The sequence below is a fragment of the Pseudophryne corroboree genome, chromosome 2 (assembly GCF_028390025.1).
Source record: "Pseudophryne corroboree isolate aPseCor3 chromosome 2, aPseCor3.hap2, whole genome shotgun sequence".
Classification (NCBI taxonomy): Eukaryota; Metazoa; Chordata; class Amphibia; order Anura; family Myobatrachidae; genus Pseudophryne; species Pseudophryne corroboree.
In genome coordinates this window covers 7,215,638-7,234,151 of record NC_086445.1, presented here as the reverse complement: position 1 = coordinate 7,234,151, position 18,514 = coordinate 7,215,638, and the positions used below count along the sequence as shown (strand labels likewise).

Below are 18,514 nucleotides of genomic sequence, written 5' to 3'. Positions count from 1 at the left end.
CATTCCTCCTGCATCTATCTCACCCCCTCCCTCCATTCCTCCTGCATCTCACTCACCCCCTTCCTCCATTCCTCCTGCATCTCCCTCACCCCCTCCCTCCATTCCTCCTGCATCTCTCTCACCCCCTCCCTCCATTCCTCCTGCATCTCTCTCACCCCCTCCCTCCATTCCTCCTGCATCTCTCTCACCCCCCTCCCTCTATTCCTCCTGCATCTCTCTCTCACCCCCCCCTCCTATTCCTCCTGCATCTCTCTCACCCCCTCCCTCCATTCCTCCTGCATCTCTCTCACCCCCTCCCTCCATTCCTCCTGCATCTCTCTCACCCCCCTCCCTCTATTCCTCCTGCATCTCTCTCTCACCCCCTCCCTCCTATTCCTCCTGCATCTCTCTCACCCCCTCCCTCCATTCCTCCTGCATCTCTCTCACCCCCTCCCTCCATTCCTCCTGCATCTCTCTCACCCCCTCCCTCCATTCCTCCTGCATCTCTCTCACCCCCTCCCTCTATTCCTCCTGCATCTCTCTCACCCCCTCCCTCTATTCCTCCTGCATCTCTCTCTCACCCCCTCCCTCCATTCCTCCTGCATCTCTCTCACCCCCTCCCTCCATTCCTCCTGCATCTCTCTCTCACCCCCTCCCTCCATTCCTCCTGCATCTCTCTCTCACCCCCTCCCTCCATTCCTCCTGCATCTCTCTCACCCCCTCCCTCCATTCCTCCTGCATCTCTCTCACCCCCTCCCTCCATTCCTCCTGCATCTCTCTCACCCCCTCCCTCCATTCCTCCTGCATCTCTCTCACCCCCTCCCTCCATTCCTCCTGCATCTCTCTCTCACCCCCTCCCTCCTATTCCTCCTGCATCTCTCTCTCACCCCCTCCCTCCTATTCCTCCTGCATCTCTCTCACCCCCTCCCTCTATTCCTCCTGCATCTCTCTCTCACCCCCTCCCTCCTATTCCTCCTGCATCTCTCTCACCCCCTCCCTCCATTCCTCCTGCATCTCTCTCACCCCCTCCCTCCATTCCTCCTGCATCTCTCTCACCCCCTCCCTCCATTCCTCCTGCATCTCTCTCACCCCCTCCCTCTATTCCTCCTGCATCTCTCTCACCCCCTCCCTCTATTCCTCCTGCATCTCTCTCTCACCCCCTCCCTCCATTCCTCCTGCATCTCTCTCACCCCCTCCCTCCATTCCTCCTGCATCTCTCTCTCACCCCCTCCCTCCATTCCTCCTGCATCTCTCTCTCACCCCCTCCCTCCATTCCTCCTGCATCTCTCTCACCCCCTCCCTCCATTCCTCCTGCATCTCTCTCTCACCCCCTCCCTCCATTCCTCCTGCATCTCTCTCTCACCTCCTCCCTCCATTCCTCCTGCATCTATCTCACCCCCTCCCTCTATTCCTCCTGCATCTCTCTCACCCCCTCCCTCCATTCCTCCTGCATCTCCCTCACCCCCTCCCTCCATTCCTCCTGCATCTCTCTCACCCCCTCCCTCCATTCCTCCTGCATCTCTCTCACCCCCTCCCTCCATTCCTCCTGCATCTCTCTCACCCCCTCCCTCCATTCCTCCTGCATCTCTCTCTCACCCCCTTCCTCCATTCCTCCTGCATCTCTCTCACCCCCTCCCTCCATTCCTCCTGCATCTCTCTCACCCCCTTACCCCATTCCTCCTGCATCTCTCTCACCCCCTCCCTCCATTCCTCCTGCATCTCTCTCTCACCCCCTCCCTCCATTCCTCCTGCATCTCTCTCACCCCCTTCCTCCATTCCTCCTGCATCTCTCTCACCCCCTCCCTCCATTCCTCCTGCATCTCTCTCTCACCCCCTCCCTCCATTCCTCCTGCATCTCTCTCACCCCCTCCCTCCATTCCTCCTGCATCTATCTCACCCCCTCCCTCCATTCCTCCTGCATCTCTCTCTCACCCCCTCCCTCTATTCCTCCTGCATCTCTCTCTCACCCCCTCCCTCCATTCCTCCTGCATCTCTCTCTCACCCCCTCCCTCCATTCCTCCTGCATCTCTCTTACCCCCTCCCTCCATTCCTCCTGCATCTATCTCACCCCCTCCCTCCATTCCTCCTGCATCTCTCTCCCACCCCCTCCCTCCATTCCTCCTGCATCTCTCTCACCCCCTCCCTCCATTCCTCCTGCATCTCTCTCACCTCCTCCCTCCATTCCTCCTGCATCTCTCTCACCCCCTCCCTCTATTCCTCCTGCATCTCTCTCACCCCCTCCCTCCATTCCACCTGCATCTCTCTCACCCCCTTCCTCCATTCCTCCTGCATCTCTCTCACCCCCTCCCTCCATTCCTCCTGCATCTCTCTCACCCCCTCCCTCCATTCCTCCTGCATCTCTCTCACCCCCTCCCTCCATTCCTCCTGCATCTCTCTCACCCCCTCCCTCCATTCTTCCTGCACCTCTCTCTCACACCCTCCCTCCATTCCTCCTGCACCTCTCTTACCTCCTTACTTCATTCCTCCTGTGTCTTTCTCGGCCACCCCTGTGTCTTGCAGCAGATTCTGATAATTACCCCTCGGTGAATGGTAATTATGGGGCTTGGACCATATCACAATACACCATACACCCCGCCAGTCCCTATTGCACCGTGTGCGCGGTCACAGTTTTTGCTATGCCATTATTATTCCTAGGACACTGAGCCAGGCTCCTGCCATAATCACGCTGCCTACATATCCACTGGTGAGCTAGAATAAGGACACTTGAGGTTTTAGTCAGGTACCCAGGGATGTAAATTGTCACACAACCTATGTATATACAGTGTGTTGCAATATATAGAGTAAGAGACCTTCTTTGTATAATACATATAGTACATTACCTGTCGCAGCTCCTCAGTCAGGAAGGAGAAGATCCAGACATACAAGAGATATTCTCTCCAAGATGGATACGTCTGAAAATCGGTTATCAGGACATAGCCAAAGAGTGCCAGGAAGCCGATATAGGACACAACATTATACCAGAACTTGATTATTGGGGCGTTGAAGAAGACCATGAACTTCCAGAGACAGCTGTCGGGTCTGGGTCTGTGAGAGAGATAGAGACATTGTCCTTTATTATGTACAGTATAACGGGATCTACACATCATCCAGCCGCAGAGGAGACCAGACGTGTCCATGAGGACTGATGACTGCTTGTGATGACTGATGCTTGGTAGATGTGTGATATCAGTTTGTATGGTCACAGTTACTGCATGTCTAGTTATCAGATGGTGTTCATAACTTCGGTACCTACCCCTAGGGTAAATGTGAAAGGACTTTCTATAGTTGTATATGTGCTGCATTTGTTAGGAACTTCACTGGTGACAGAACTTTGAAGTGAATCCCCCAAAAAAGTGCTATATTGAAGAATACAGGTGGCAGGGTGCTGAAGACAACTTGAGTGCAGAATAACACAACAAGGCAAAGGTTCAGGAGACTTAATAAGCAGATAAATTATAATGCAGATATCTGACAGTATAGAACACAACGCAGAATGCCAAGGAGTCCAATGCTTTAAATGAGTGTAGAGAAAAGGATATCCGGAATAACAAGCTGAGCAAATGGAAAATATCTCTTACGGTTTGCAGGCTGAGCTGTGTAATAACCTGAACCAGGGAGCAGCGAACACAAACTGGAAACAGGAGAACAAGATGCAGGAACCCTAGTGACCGGCAAGAAACATTAATGATCTTGACAGGTTAAATATGGCTGGATGCAGGTGTAGTCCATACTAGAATTTTACACCATTATCAGACACCTGGACCACAAGAAAGAACAAAAATCAAGGAGACATAAAACAGGTCATACTGGCATAACATATTCCCCCCCTATAACAGGCGGAATCCAGACGCCTAGAAAGTTTTTTCTTCTTCTTTTTCCATGTCTTCTTTATCTCAGAAGAAGACATTGAGACATCTACATAAAATTGCACTTTGAAGGCGTTATCCAGGAGAGCAAGGAAGGACGGTGGGCTGAATCTTTTAACTACTGCCTTAAAGAAAATGGGCAAATTTGTTATTGTTATAATGTTTGGAAGCGCCTGTATTCCGGAAGCAGATACCAGGTGGCTGGCGCGACCCAGAGCAGAGGCGCAGAGTCTAACACACTGGGGGGTGTTCACCAGGGAACCCCGCAAGGGGATTTGGGCTTCGCTGCCCCTGATGTGCAGGTCGCGGCCCTCTGCCTGGGTCACCTGGTATCTGCACAGGAGTCCACAAGGTATAAACAGGATAATTTACCTGGAGAAATGCAGCTGGTAAGGCAGGGGTTAATGGCAGAGTGACTGACACAGCACGGTTAATTGCAGAGGTTTGATGAGAGCTGAGCTGGGACACAGAGGGAAACTTAAACTTGCAGGCCGTAAGTTCTGGATAGCAGAGCTGGAATTTGGCAGGATTCACAGGAGTTTGTTTGGAGTCTGGATACAGAATTGCAGGTACTGAATGGAGATGAACATGCAGAAAGGTCTGTGTGACTAGACTGCTGTTTGTGAAACTGGACAGGTGCAGGATTACTGAGACAAGGTGCAGGACTGGCTGGAATGGTGCACGGATATCTTGAAGCAGGGATTCCAAAGAAGAAGAAGGACACACTGGATATATAATTGCAGTAGATACAGGTCCAAGATGAACTGGATGCAGGACTAGCAGGAACACTGGGACCAGTTACCAGGACACAGGATACTGGGAACTTGCACAGCGTGCAATGGCCACGTGCTGAGCACACAGGAACAGGCTCTAAGGAGTCCAGACGAGAACCTGACTCTCTCTGATACTGAACTCTATCACTGGCACCGTGGAATGTGGATAGTCCCTAGTTAAAGGGAGACAGACCAATCACATGATTGTCAGGCTGAAGTTGCAGGTAATGAGGTCCAGGTGATCAGTTGCTGGGAAACGAGAACAGAAGGGAGCAGCCGGATCCAGGTGCTAATCAATGCAGAAAGCAGAACTGACAGATTTGCAGCTGCTGCACACATAACAGTACCCCCCTCTTCAGGGGTGGACTCTGGACACCCCACCTGGACCAAGGGGAACTAATAACAAAACAAGAACAAGAATTGACAAGACAAACTCAATTCCTCTGATGAGATTTCTTCTTTTTCTTTTTGCCAGGTTGTTTAGGTTTGAACACAGTAATGCCAAATATATTATCTAAACTGAAGGTACCTTCAACCAAAGGAATTTCATCAGCGTCAGAGTTGTAATCTGAGTTGGAGTTCACATCCAAAGGAAGGATTACGGTTTTCTTCTTTGTAACAGATGGCACTGGAGAAGTATGGCCAGACTGAGCATAGGTAGGGCTCTTGACAGATTGGTTGGACACTGGAATTTGGGGGTCATGCTTATTCATAACTTCAGAAGACTGAGACATAGAGGCATAGCCAGCAGTTAATGTCCAGACTTGTGGTCTAGGTGAAGATGGTACTGAGCTGTGAACAACCTGAGACTGAGCCACTTGGTTCATAGAAACTTGATTCTTCTTGTTAGAACCTGAATCCTTGCTCAAAGATCTAGAATTCTCAAGAGATTCAGAAATTACTAACTCAGGACCCCCAAACTTCCTGATCACCGCCCGGCTGAAGGCATCCACGTACTGCAGAACAGGATCACGGAACTCGATTAACTGGTTAACCAATCTCTTTGCATTCCCTCTGAAAGACATGAGAAGAACAAGCACAACTTCTGCCTGAGAGGAACAGAATGTAGCCGTATACATAGTTTGCGACATTAACTTGCAAAATTCTTCCAGTTCACCATAGAAGAATACAAGATCTGGGTCTTGGTCTTCAGAAAGAGACTGCAAGCTTTGCAGCTTGAGTTTCTTCTCTGAAATTACCATTTCGGAAGCTGGATCGGAAGTCTTTTCTGAGGACAAAGCATGGACCATCCCTCCTGGGGTCACGGCTTGTATCTGCCCTTCAAGGTACTTGATAGGATTATCTTCCCATAGGGTCACAGCTGAAGTTCCTCCCTCTGGAGTTAAAACAGGAATTTCCTCTCCTGAAATTTCAATAGGACTTTCTTCTTCAAGAGTCAAGACAGGGATCCCCCTTACAGGGGTTTTGATTGGAATTCTCTCTTCATAGACTTTGGCTGAAATAATTTATTTAGAGGTATCAACTTGAATCACCCTTCTTGGGGTCTCTGCTGGAGTCTCCCTGGCTGGGTCACGACAGGAACTACATTTTCAAGGGTCACGACTAGAATCCTCTTTTCAGAGGTCTCAGCTGGAGTCACCCTTTCAGGGATCTTGGTTAGAACTCCCTCTTTCAGAGGAACCTTCCTTTCATAGGTTTCAGGTAGATCTGATGCACTCTCAGGAACTGATGAATCCAATGCTCTTTCTAGGACTATGCAATCATATGTTCCCTCAGGGGTTCCAGGCTTGGATGCTCCTTCTGGAGTCCAAACATTGTACCCCATAACTGAGGTTGGTAGAGTGGACTCTTTTCTTGGGGTCAATACATGAGAGTATAGGGTCGGCACCTGGCACTTTTCTGGAGTTTGGACATCACATATCCCCTCTCGAATCCTAACATTGTACTTCCCTTCTGGAGACAAAATATTGGCTACCCCTCATGGGGTCAAGCCATAAGCAAAAACATTGAGTACTTCTCTAAAGGCCTGGATATTGACTTCCCCTCCAAGGATCAAATCATTGATCATGAAATTGGATGCCTCACTTGAGGATAAAGAAAGGGATGCATCTTCTGAGGCAGGAACATAGCTCTCCCCAACTGGGGTCTGAACATTGAATGGAACATGAGATACTCCCTCTAGGGCTGGCGAGACAGAGCCCCCACCTGGGGCTGGACACTCGGAGCCCCCACCTGGGGCTGGACACTCTGAGCCCCCACCTGGGGCTGGACACTCTGAGCCCCCACCTGGGCTTGGACACTCTGAGCCCCCACCTGGGGCTGGACACTCTGAGCCCCCACCTGGGGCTAGAGTGTAGGATGTACTTCCTAGGGCTGAAGAACCAGGGTTTACCCCGGAATAAAGGGATTTACAAAGCCTCAATTGGACCCCAGTTGTAGGCTGGACTTTCCTTTTGGGAACCTTTGGCACTTTCATTGGAAGTTAGGGAGTTTGAAATGACCGTTAGAGTGGACTTATCGGCCTTGACCTTAGTTAGTCGAGAGTTGTCACTTTTTCCTGACCTGCGGAGGTAGCAGTCCTTTATGAAGTGACTAGCAATTCCGCAGTATATGCAAAGCAGGAGCTCCTTTCATCTCTGGCGCTCAGCTTCAAAGTTTGGGGCACTGAAAACTCTGGAATCTTCTTTCCATCACCTCCGAAGGAGTCACCCCGCAACTAGGGGAACCAGAGTCGGTGGCCTTTTCTGCTTCATTACATATGGAAGCGACTCTCACGGCGTACGAAGAACTTCCAATCGTTTCTGAAACTAAACTATTTAATTCAGAACATGGTTTAAACAATTGCTATAAAAGAGACTGGAACATTGTCAGTTGTTCAGGACTCCCACTGCTGGCAAACTGAGGAGATAATGAACAGTCATCTTGAGAGGTGCCCTTTACTCTTTGTCCACAAGACTGACAAAGATTGGATTTGAAAGAAAATTTTTTGCATGCAGGAATCTGTTGATGCAGAGCATCTACACGAATTGTGAGCCCTAGGAAGGCTTGTGATAAAAGATTAAGCATATCTTCAGACTTTCACTTTGCTGTGCAAATTCTGACCGGATTCACTTCCTGGATTCTGGATTGAAGTGGAAGACTGGACCGGATTAGACATGACTGGACTTGAATTTGCCTGGACTGGAGTAGATTTGCTTGGACCAGAGTGGATTTGCCTGGACCGGAGTAGATTTGTTTGGACCGGTGTAGATTTGTTTGGACCGGAGTGGATTTGCCAGGACTGGAGTGGATTTACCAGGACCGGAGTGGATTTGCCTGGAATGGAGCAGGACCCCTCTTGCTAGTCTCCAGTAAAGGTGGCAGTGATAATGTTATATTGTTAGGAAGCACCTGTATTCTGGAAAAAGACACCAGGTGGTTGGCGCGACCCAGAGCAGAGGTGCAGAGTCCAACACACCAGGGGGGTGTTCACCAGGGAACCCCGCAAGGGGATTTGGGTTTCGCTGCCCCTGATGTGCAGGTCGCGGCCCTCTGCCTGGGTCACTTGGTATCTGCACAGGAGTCCACAAGGTATAAACAGGATAATTTACCTGGAGAAATGCAGCTGGTAAGGCAGGGGTTAATTGGAGAGTGACTGACACAGCAGGGTTAACTGCAGAGGTTTGATGAGAGCTGAGCTGGGACACAGAGGGAAACCTAAACTTGCAGGCCGTAAGTTCTGGATAGCAGAGCTGGAATTTGGCAGGATTCACAGGAGTTTGTTTGGAGTCTGGATACAGAATTGCAGGTACTGAATGGAGATGAACTTGCAGAAAGGTCTGTGTGATAGACTGCTGTTTGTGAAACTGGACAGGTGCAGGATTACTGAGACAAGGTGCAGGAGACAAGGGGGGTAATTCCAAGTTGAGCGCAGCAGGACAATTTTTAGCAATTGGGCAAAACCATGTGCACTGCAGGGGAGGCAGATATAACATGTGCAGAGAGAGTTAGATTTGGGTGGGTTATTTTGTTTCTGTGCAGGGTAAATACTGGCTGCTTTATTTTTACACTGCAATTTAGATTGCAGATTGAACTCACCACACCCAAATCTATCTCTCTCTGCACATGTTACATCTGCCCCCCCTGCAGTGCACATGGTTTTGCCCAACTGCTAAAAAATTTGCTGCTGCGATCAACTTGGAATTACCCCCTAGGTGCAGGACTGGCTGGAATGGTGCAGGGATTCCAAGGCAGAAGGACACACTGGATATATAATTGCAGTAGATACAGGTCCAAGATGTACTGGATGCAGGACTGGCAGGAATACTGGGACCAGTTACCAGGACACAGGATACGTGGTGAGCACACAGGAACTAGAGAATTGCTATTATTTTGTGGCCACACCCCTTCACCATGAAGCCACGCCTCTATACTTTTGGCGCACACTGCCCCTATTTTGCATAAAGGGGGGGGGGCGAGGCCCTGTCTTGCACACAGCCATTGACGTTTCCATAATAGGCGCCTGAGTCCAGAGGGAGACAACACCGCACATGCCGCACCCATTTCACCTATACTTACCTTTCATGAGTCCATCGCTGCCCATGTGTGGGCCCCCTCCTCTCCCGAAGCCGTCGCGTCGCTGCTAGACCGCTGACCACTAGAGACTCTGGCATATTAGAGACTTGCGGCGGACATTTTTAGGAGTCCTGCGCATGCGCTGTAGACTCAGAGCGCTAGCAGCGGTGTGACGGTTATGGGAGAGGAAGCGGCCCACACGGAGTCTGCACACGGGTCCCCCCTCTCTAGAGACGCCGCTGCACACAGCGCTATAATGTCTAGTTATGGCACTGTTATTGATATATTAGTTTATAATGCCACACTGTGTCCATATTTTGATTTTAGATAAGTGTTATGTGCTTTGGGCAGTGATTTGTCATTTGTCATTAGGGTGTGTATAATGGGGCGTGACCCGTACATTGATAACGGCTATATCGGGCCTTGCTTCTCCTTTATTCCTTACCCGCGGCCAGGAGGTGCGTTATTCTTTATGCTATTCCTCTGGTCCTGTCGCACGCTGCCATTTCTTTTCTCAGTTGGGACTTCTGTAATATAGGATTCAGCATTTCCATCACTCTTCCTAGAAAGAAGACAGAAGAAATGAGCGGCACTGCCAGCATTCAGCACGCTACAGGGGATTCCGGCAGTCAGGGGTTAGGGTCAGGCACCCCATGGGAGCAGTAGGTTTAGGCTGCGGGGAGGGGGGTTAGGGTTAGGCACCACAGGGGAGGGTTAGGGTTAGGCTGCGGTGGGTGGAGGGTTAGGTTTACACTGTGGGTGCGGGGAGAGTTAGGGTTAGGCTGCGTGGATGGGGGGTTAGGGTTAAGCTGTGGTGGGTGGAGGGTTAGAGTTAGGCTGTTGGGAGGGTTAGGTTTACGCTGCAGGTGTGGGGAGGGTTAGTTTTAGGCTGCGGGGAGGGGGTTACACAACACTGTGGAGGGTTAGGCTGTGGTGGATGGAGTGTTAGAGTTAGGCTGCGGGGACAGGGGTTTAGGGTTAGGCTGTGGTGGATGGAGGGTTAGGGTTAGGCTGTGGTGGGTGAAGGGTTAGGGTTAGGCTGTGGTGGGTGAAGGGTTAGGCTGCGGTGGGTGGAGGGTTAGGGTTAGCCTGCGGGTGTGGGGATGGTTAGGTTTAGGCTGCAGGGAGGGGGTTAGGGTCAGGCTGCAGGAAAGGAGGGTTAGAGTTAGGCTGTGGGGGGAGGGTTAGGGTTAGGCTGCGGGGAGGGGGATTAGGCACCACTGGGGAGGGTTAGGCTGCAGTGGGTGGAGGGTTAGGGTTAGGCTGCGGGGACAGGGGTTTAGGGTTAGGCTGTGGTGGGTGGAGAGTTAGGGTTAGGCTGTGGGGAGGGTTAGGCTGTAGGGAGGGAGGTTAGGGTTAGGCACCACTGGGGAGGGTTAGGGTTAGGCTGCAGGGACAGGGGGTTAGGGTTAGGCTGTGGTGGATGGAGGTTTATGGTTAGGCTGCAGGGAAGAGAGGGTTAGGCTGCAGGGATGGGGGGGGGTTAAGGTTAGGCACCACTGGGTAGGGTTAGGGTTAGACTGCGAGGAGGGAGGTTAGAGTTAGGCTGCGGGTTGGGGGTTAGGTTTAGGCCGCGGGGAGGGGGGTTAGGGTTAGGCTGTGGTGGATGGAGGGTTAGGGTTAGGCTGCGAGGAGGTTGGTTTAGGGTTAGGCTGTGGTGGATGGAGGGTTAGGGTTAGGTTGTGGTGGATGGAGGGTTAGGCTGCGAGGAGGGGGGTTAGGGTTAGGTACCACTAGTGAGGGTTAGGTTTATGCTGTGGGTGCAGGGATGGTTAGGTTTAGGCTGCAGGGAGGGGGTTAGGGTCAGGCTGCAGGAAAGGAGGGTTATAGTTAGGTTGTGGGGGGAGAGTTAGGGTTAGGCTGCATGGAGGGGGGTTAGGCACCACTAGGGAGGGTTAGGGTGATGCTGCGGGGAGGGGGGTTAGGCACCACTAGGGAGGGTTAGCGTTAGGCTGCAGGGAGGGGGGATTAGGCACCACTGGGGAGGGTTAGGGTGAGGCTGCGGGGAGGGGGGTTAGGGTTAGGTTATGGGGAGGGGGGTTAGGCACCACTGGGGAGGGTTAGGGTTAGGCTGCGGTGAGTCGAGAGTTAGGGTTAGGCTGTGGGGATGGTTAGGCTGTAGGGAGGGAGGTTAGGGTTAGGCACCACTGGGGAGGGTTAGGGTTAGGCTGCGGTGGGTGGAGGGTTAGGGTTAGGCTGCGAGGAGGGGGGTTAGGGTTAGGCACCACTAGTGAGGGTTAGGTTTATGCTGTGGGTGCAGGGATGGTTAGGTTTAGGCTGCAGGGAGGGGGTTAGGGTCAGGCTGCAGGAAAGGAGGGTTATAGTTAGGTTGTGGGAGGAGAGTTAGGGTTAGGCTGCGGGGAGGGGGGTTAGGCACCACTAGGGAGGGTTAGGGTGATGCTGCGGGGAGGGGGGTTAGGCACCACTAGGGAGGGTTAGCGTTAGGCTGCAGGGAGGGGGAATTAGGCACCACTGGGGAGGGTTAGGGTGAGGCTGCGGGGAGGGGGGTTAGGGTTAGGTTATGGGGAGGGGGGTTAGGCACCACTGGGGAGGGTTAGGGTTAGGCTGCGGTGAGTGGAGAGTTAGGGTTAGGCTGTGGGGAGGGTTAGGCTGTAGGGAGGGAGGTTAGGGTTAGGCACCACTGGGGAGGGTTAGGGTTAGGGTTAGGCTGCGGTGGGTGGAGGGTTAGGGTTAGGCTGCAGGTGGGTGGAGGGTTAGGGTTAGGCTGCGGTGGGTGGAGGGTTAGGGTTGGGCTGCAGGTGGGAGGAAGGTTAGGGTTAGGCTGTGGGGAGGGTTAGGCTGTAGGGAGGGAGGTTATGGTTAGGCACCACTGGGGAGGGATAGGGTTAGGCTGTGGTGAGTGGAGAGTTAGGGTTAGGCTGTGGGGAGGGTTAGGCTGTAGGGAGGGAGGTTAGGCTTAGGCACCACTGGGGAGGGTTAGGGTTAGGCTGCGGTGGGTGGAGGGTTAGGGTTAGGCTGCAGGTGGGAGGAGGGTTAGGGTTAGGCTGCGGTGGGTGGAGGGTTAGGGTTAGGCTGCTGGTGGGTGGAGTGTTAGGGTTAGGCTGTGGGGAGGGTTAGGCTGTAGGGAGGGAGGTTAGGGTTAGGCACCACTGGGGAGGGTTAGGGTTAGGCTGCGGTGGGTGGAGGGTTAGGGTTAGGCTGCAGGTGGGTGGAGGGTTAGGGTTAGGCTGCAGGTGGGTGGAGTGTTAGGGTTAGGCTGTGGGGAGGGTTAGGCTGTAGGGAGGGAGGTTAGGGTTAGGCACCACTGGGGAGGGTTAGGGTTAGGCTGCGGTGGGTGGAGGGTTAGGCTGCAGGTGGGAGGAAGGTTAGGGTCAGGCTGCAGGAAAGGAGGGTTAGAGTTAGGGAGGTTAGGACTTAGGGGTAGTATATTACCATTTAGGTGTTGGGATCATGAGTGGCAGATGCCGCTGTCGGTATTCTGGCCACCATCATCCCAAGCACCAGGATCCCAATACCATCCCATGTACAGCTACATTTACTACATGTAATTACATCACTTAGACTTTTGGTTATACTACAACGAACTCGGCTTCAGTTCCACTATCAGCAGCGACCATTCTAGGTGAGGAGAAAACATGACGGTAATGTCACTACGTCTGGCAGACTGACCTGTATATTATGAGACCACTGTAGATGAGCGGAAACAGAAACATGCACAGCAAGACCTGCAAAAAGCTGTTATCAGCCGACATGCGCCCCCACCAGGTCTTCGTGAGGAACATCTGTGGAGACAGACAACATATACACAGTATATATATATATATATATATATATATATATATATATATACAGTATACAGTGTATGAGGCTGTGGAAACAGACAACATATAGAACTTTCACATCAAAATAACTGGACTACATATTATGTAGCATAACTATAATAAAATAAAGACCCTACTGCAGGGGTAGCCAACCCTGGTCCTCAAGAGCTACCAAGAGTTCATGTTTTCCAGACCACCTAGCAGATGCACAGGTGTATTCATTACTCACTGACACATTGTAAAAGATACACAGGTGGAGCTAATTACTTCACTTGTGTTTCTGTGAGGAGACCTGGAAAACATTAACTGCTGGTAGCTCTCTAGGAGCAGGGTTGGCTACCCCTGCCCTACAGGATATATACTGTATATATAATCTGAATTCTTTGGCTGGTTCAGACTTGCTCCAAGTCGACTCACTTCTGAGTGAATGAGATGGAAGTATAAGGGACTCCTTCACTTGTTGGATCCTATAATGTGTCGAAGTCAGATAAATGACATATACAAATGACACACAGAGTGGCGCTTCTCAGTGGTGGCGTAAGGACGCAATTGATGTATATAGACACACCATGCTTCTTTACCGTGCATCGAGTCACACAGTGTGCGTGTTGCCTTGTGGTGGGTGTGTAGACGGTAAAAGGCACAAACACTGCCATAAAGACGCATATAAACACATATTCACATAACACATAAATTACACATAGCTAAAACACGTCCAACACAAGACTTGTATTATATTGTATTTATATAATAGAGTGTAAAACCAGATATATATGTATTATTGGGACGAAACAAGTTAATTATATCATGTTTAGTGTCAAAATGGTCAGGAGAATGTGTGGATTAATTTGATAGATATGGGTAAATTGTAGCACATTGCGACAATTAGTCATGTTTGATGTTAGTATATAAAGTCACATTCTATGAGACAAAGGACTTCCTGCAGCAGCATTTACAGTGGTTAACACCTGTACCTGCATCTTAAAACTGGACATTGCTTACATATGAACTGACCAATAACAGACAATGAATGAGAAACCTCCCTCTCCTGGACCAATGGAAGGAGACCAAAACCAACAAACTGTTAACTCCCACTGTTTGCTATATGTAGTTTGTAAGCATAGAGTGTAGTTGCTGAGATGCAGACATGCTGAGTCTATCTAGCGATGACTGTCCTATGGGATAAGGGTGATGTATACTGGCTGTAACTATTTCTTATGTAACTGTAACTCTGTACCACTTACTTAGGCTTATATATGTTATACAGAATGATATACTGTACATATGTTATTTTGTATGCATACCTTTTTAATATCAAATACATTTATATATATCTGAGTGTTGGACCTCAGTAAACTATGTGTGCGACTACTTGCTTTCTCTTAAGGGACATAGTGCTGCGACGTTTTGCACACTATTATTGTATACGATAATTAGACACAACTTGCGTCCGCAGAATATAATAACACTGGTATGTAAAAGTTTATTTAAAATAATGGAATTCCACAGTCGGGGGCTCGTCCGGGATATCACGTACTTATATGATGTGCAGTACAGACGCACTGTGGTCTACCAGCTAAGGGTGGACGCATCTGATGCCGATGAACCACATCCATTTTTGGCTATCATTAAGGCGCATGATATGAATCAAGGGACAATAGATTTCTTTGTTGCCTTTGAGTGTGACAAAGATGCACAATATTAGAAATGTTACAGTGTACTCTTTATTGTTGCTAACGGGGTTCAATAAGTCATATTGTGTTTGATTCAGATTGGATTGTTTATCTGTTAAGTAAGTAATTTTAAATAAAATTTTAAAAACTGTGAGCATCTGGGCCGCATAATACTAGCATAAGCCTGAAGTAACAAAGCTTTGTTCGTGCCGAAAAAGACGCTGCGTGTGGAAGCTTTGTTAGCATGCAGTGGGAATTTTCCATCAGGGCTACTTCCGGTGCTTGTATAATTTGGGATTTACTTGTAACAAAAGAGAGAGCTAGTGTTTGTGTGTTCTGGCCACATGACTTCGACTCCACTTTGTGTCCAAGCACATGGCTTGGAGGGGGAGTGTTATGCACACCAGTGCCAGCAGGAATGTACTGGTGTCTGAACGGAGAGGGATGCAAAACAAATGAACTCACAGACAGACTGGGGAATATGACATTACATACACAGAAGGTGATAGGGTAACAAAATAAACACAAAGTGAACAGAGAAGCCCAAAGGCTAAGAAACTGGGTGTCTCCCTAATATTAGGAGTGCTCAGATGGAAAGAAGCAAGATGTAGTGATTTAATACGTAGAGAACCCGAAATGCTGTTGCTAAGGGCAACAGCAAAACCCTAAAGGGTTACCAACGGGTGTGGCAGTAAACTCCTTGGTCAGAGATGGAATAATAGACACAAGGAGAGTCTCCACAATCCTAGTCCTCACTTGCAGTGCACTGGTTCAGCTTACTGCCACTAAACTGACACCTGAACACCTTGCACAGTGAGAAAGGATTTTGGCAGGCAAGTCTGAGAATACAGCCGCAAACCTGCTAGGTTCACAGAGTAGCAAAAGAACCCCAGCAGGTTAAACGACTGACTCCAGTCTTACTGCTAGGTCTGGATTGGCAGAGTGTAATACCAAATCCCAAGGCCTATTTGCAGTAAGCAACAAACAAATACAAAGTTTACACAGTACTAGCTAGCTTTCAGGAACTGACTAACCAACAAAGATTCAGCAGCATCTGCCTAACCTGAGAAGAGGGTTTATATAGCAGGTGCTGTCCACGCCCCACTAAGACCTCACAGACTGTGAGCACAAAAACAAGCACCGGATCCCCTGCCGTGCACAGAGCCTGTAACCACTGCACAGCAAACGACCCGAACCGGAGTATCAGCTACGCTCAGGTTACTCCGCTAGCACTTGTCTCCCGGTTGCCATGACGACGTGGCAGCACAGAGCAGGAGACCCTAACAGTACCCCCCCTCTGACGAGGGGTCAAAGAACCCCTACCACCGGGTTTATCGGGGAACTGCGAGAAGAAAGAGCGTAACAGTCTGGGGGCATGAAGATCACAACTGCGCACCCACGACCGCTCCTCCGGGCCATACCGCTTCCAGTGCACCAAAAATTACAGCCGACCCCAAACCATCTTGGAGTCAAGAATCCTTTCAACAACAAACTCCCTCTGGCCACGTATCAGAAGAGGGGAAGGTCTTCCACTGGAAGAAGGATTACTAATCGCCCGTTTTAAAAGGGAACAATTAAATGTTTTATTGATACCCAAAGAACGGGGTAGATCTAACTGAAATGCCACCGGATTGATAACCCTAGTGATCTTATAAGGATCGATGAACCGGGGGCCTAACTTATGAGATGGCTGTCTCAACTTCAAATTCTTGGTAGACAACCAGACGAAGTCCCCTAATTTGAAGCTGCAGGGTCTTTTCCGCTTATCAAAAACCCTTTTGGTCACTAATGACACAGACACAAGGGCTTTCTTCACTTTCCTCCAAATACCTCTAAGGACCGAAACCACAGAGGAACCACCAGGCGTGGAGTCCAGGGGGTCAAAAGAATTGGCCTTAGGATGATGCCCATACACATAAAGGAAGGGAGAGATCCCTGTAGCAGAGTGAGCCACGTTGTTATAGGCAAACTCCGCCATGGACAAATGAGCAACCCAGTCAGTCTGACACTTGGAGACATAACACCTGAGGAACTGCTCCAAGGACTGGTTCACCCTTTCAGTCTGCCCATTAGACTGCGGATGGTAGCCTGACGACAAGCTGACAGAAATCTGGAGATCGGAACAAAATGCCCTCCAGAATTTGGCCACAAACTGGGATCCGCGGTCAGAGACCACATCAAGTGGCAACCCGTGGAGGCGCACAACATGCAGCATAAATAATTCAGACAGGCGTCTGGCCGATGGCAGCCCAACCAATGGAACGAAGTGCGCCATCTTCGAAAACCTGTCAACGACAACCCAGATGGCTGTCATCCCCGAGGATTTGGGCAAGTCCACCACAAAATCCATTGAAATGTGGGTCCATGGCTTAGATGGAATAGAGAGTGGATGTAATGGGCCAACAGGAATCCCTCTAGGGGGTACATTTACTAAGATTCGTATTTTCCAAATTCATGTCCAAGTTCAATCACGAATGACATCGACAGTGTAAAATTGCAACTTTTTGAATTGATTACGATGGATTTACTAAGCTGTCGTATTCGGGTTTTTCTTTTGTTCCGATGTCGATGTCATTCGTGGTTTTTTACCTATTTTTACGGCAGTGATTAGCAAAACACTGCCGACTTTTTTTACAATCAATCTCGGCCGGATCTGTGTGATCCGTGCTGGGGTTTATTTTATTTATTTTTTTATTAAACACTGTAAAATAATTAAAAAAAATGCGTGGGGTCCCCCCTCCTAAGCATAACCAGCCTCGGGCTCTTTGAGCCGATCCTGGTTGCAAAAATATTGGGGAAAAAATGACAGGGGTTCCCCCATATTTAAGCAACCAGCATCGGGCTCTGCGCCTGGTCCTGGTCCCAAAAATACGGGGGACAAAAAGAGTAGGGGTCCCCCGTATTTTTAAAACCAGCACCGGGCTCCAATAGCTGGACAGATAATGCCACAGCCGGGGGTCACTTTTATATAGTGCCCTGCGGCCGTGGCATCAAAAATCCAACTAGTCACTCCTGGCCGGGGTACCCTGGGGGAGTGGGGACCCCTTCAATCAAGGGGTCCCCCCCCCAGCCACCCAAGGGCCAGGGGTGAAGCCCGAGGCTGTCCCCCCCCATCCAATGGGCTGCGGATGGGGAGGCTGATAGCCTTTGTTGTAAAAGAAAAGATATTGTTTTTAGTAGCAGTACTACAAGGCCCAGCAAGCCTCCCCCGCATGCTGGTACTTGGAGAACCACAAGTACCAGCATGCGACGGAAAAACGGGCCCGCTGGTACCTGTAGTACTACTACTAAAAAAATACCCAAAAAAAGACAAGACACACACACCGTGAAAGTATAATTTTATTACATACATACACACATACATACATACTTACCTTAAGTTCCCACGCAGGTCGGTCCTCTTCTCCAGTAGAATCCAAGGGGTACCTGTTGAAGAAATTATACTCACGAGATCCAGGGGTCCAGGCTCCTCGGGAAATCCAGGGGTAATCCACGTACTTGCATAAAATAAGAAAACGGAAAGCCGAGCCACGAACTGAAAGGGGCCCCATGTTTTCACATGGGACTCCTTTCCACGAATGCCAGAAACCCACTCTGACTGATGTCTAAGTGGGTTTCTTCAGCCAATCAGGGAGTGCCACGTTGTAGCACTCTCCTGATCGGCTGTGTGCTCCTGTACTGAGTGACAGGCAGCACACGGCAGTGTTACAATGTAGCGCCTATGCGCTACATTGTAACCAATGATGGGAACTTTCTGCCCTGCGGTTGACCTAAAGTGACGTCACCGCTGAGCAGAAAGTTCCCAGCATTGGTTACAATGTAGCGCATAGGCGCTACATTGTAACACTGCCGTGTGCTGCCTGTCAGTGAGGACAGGACCACACAGCTGATCAGGAGAGTGCTACAACGTGGCGCTCCCTGATTGG

General features: G+C 50.0%; 1 protein-coding gene across 1 annotated transcript in view; it reads right to left on the bottom strand.

Moving 5' to 3' along the window:
• Nucleotides 1–18,514, bottom strand: part of LOC134988793 (transient receptor potential cation channel subfamily M member 2-like) — a 734,670-nt gene that overhangs the window by 342,638 nt on the left and 373,518 nt on the right. The window contains exons 16-18 of the mRNA XM_063950575.1: nucleotides 12,764–12,876; nucleotides 9,579–9,695; nucleotides 2,820–3,024 (exon numbers count right to left, since the gene is read on the bottom strand). Of these exons, the coding sequence (XP_063806645.1) occupies nucleotides 2,820–3,024; nucleotides 9,579–9,695; nucleotides 12,764–12,876 (435 nt within the window). The remainder of the gene's footprint in view (nucleotides 1–2,819; nucleotides 3,025–9,578; nucleotides 9,696–12,763; nucleotides 12,877–18,514) is intronic.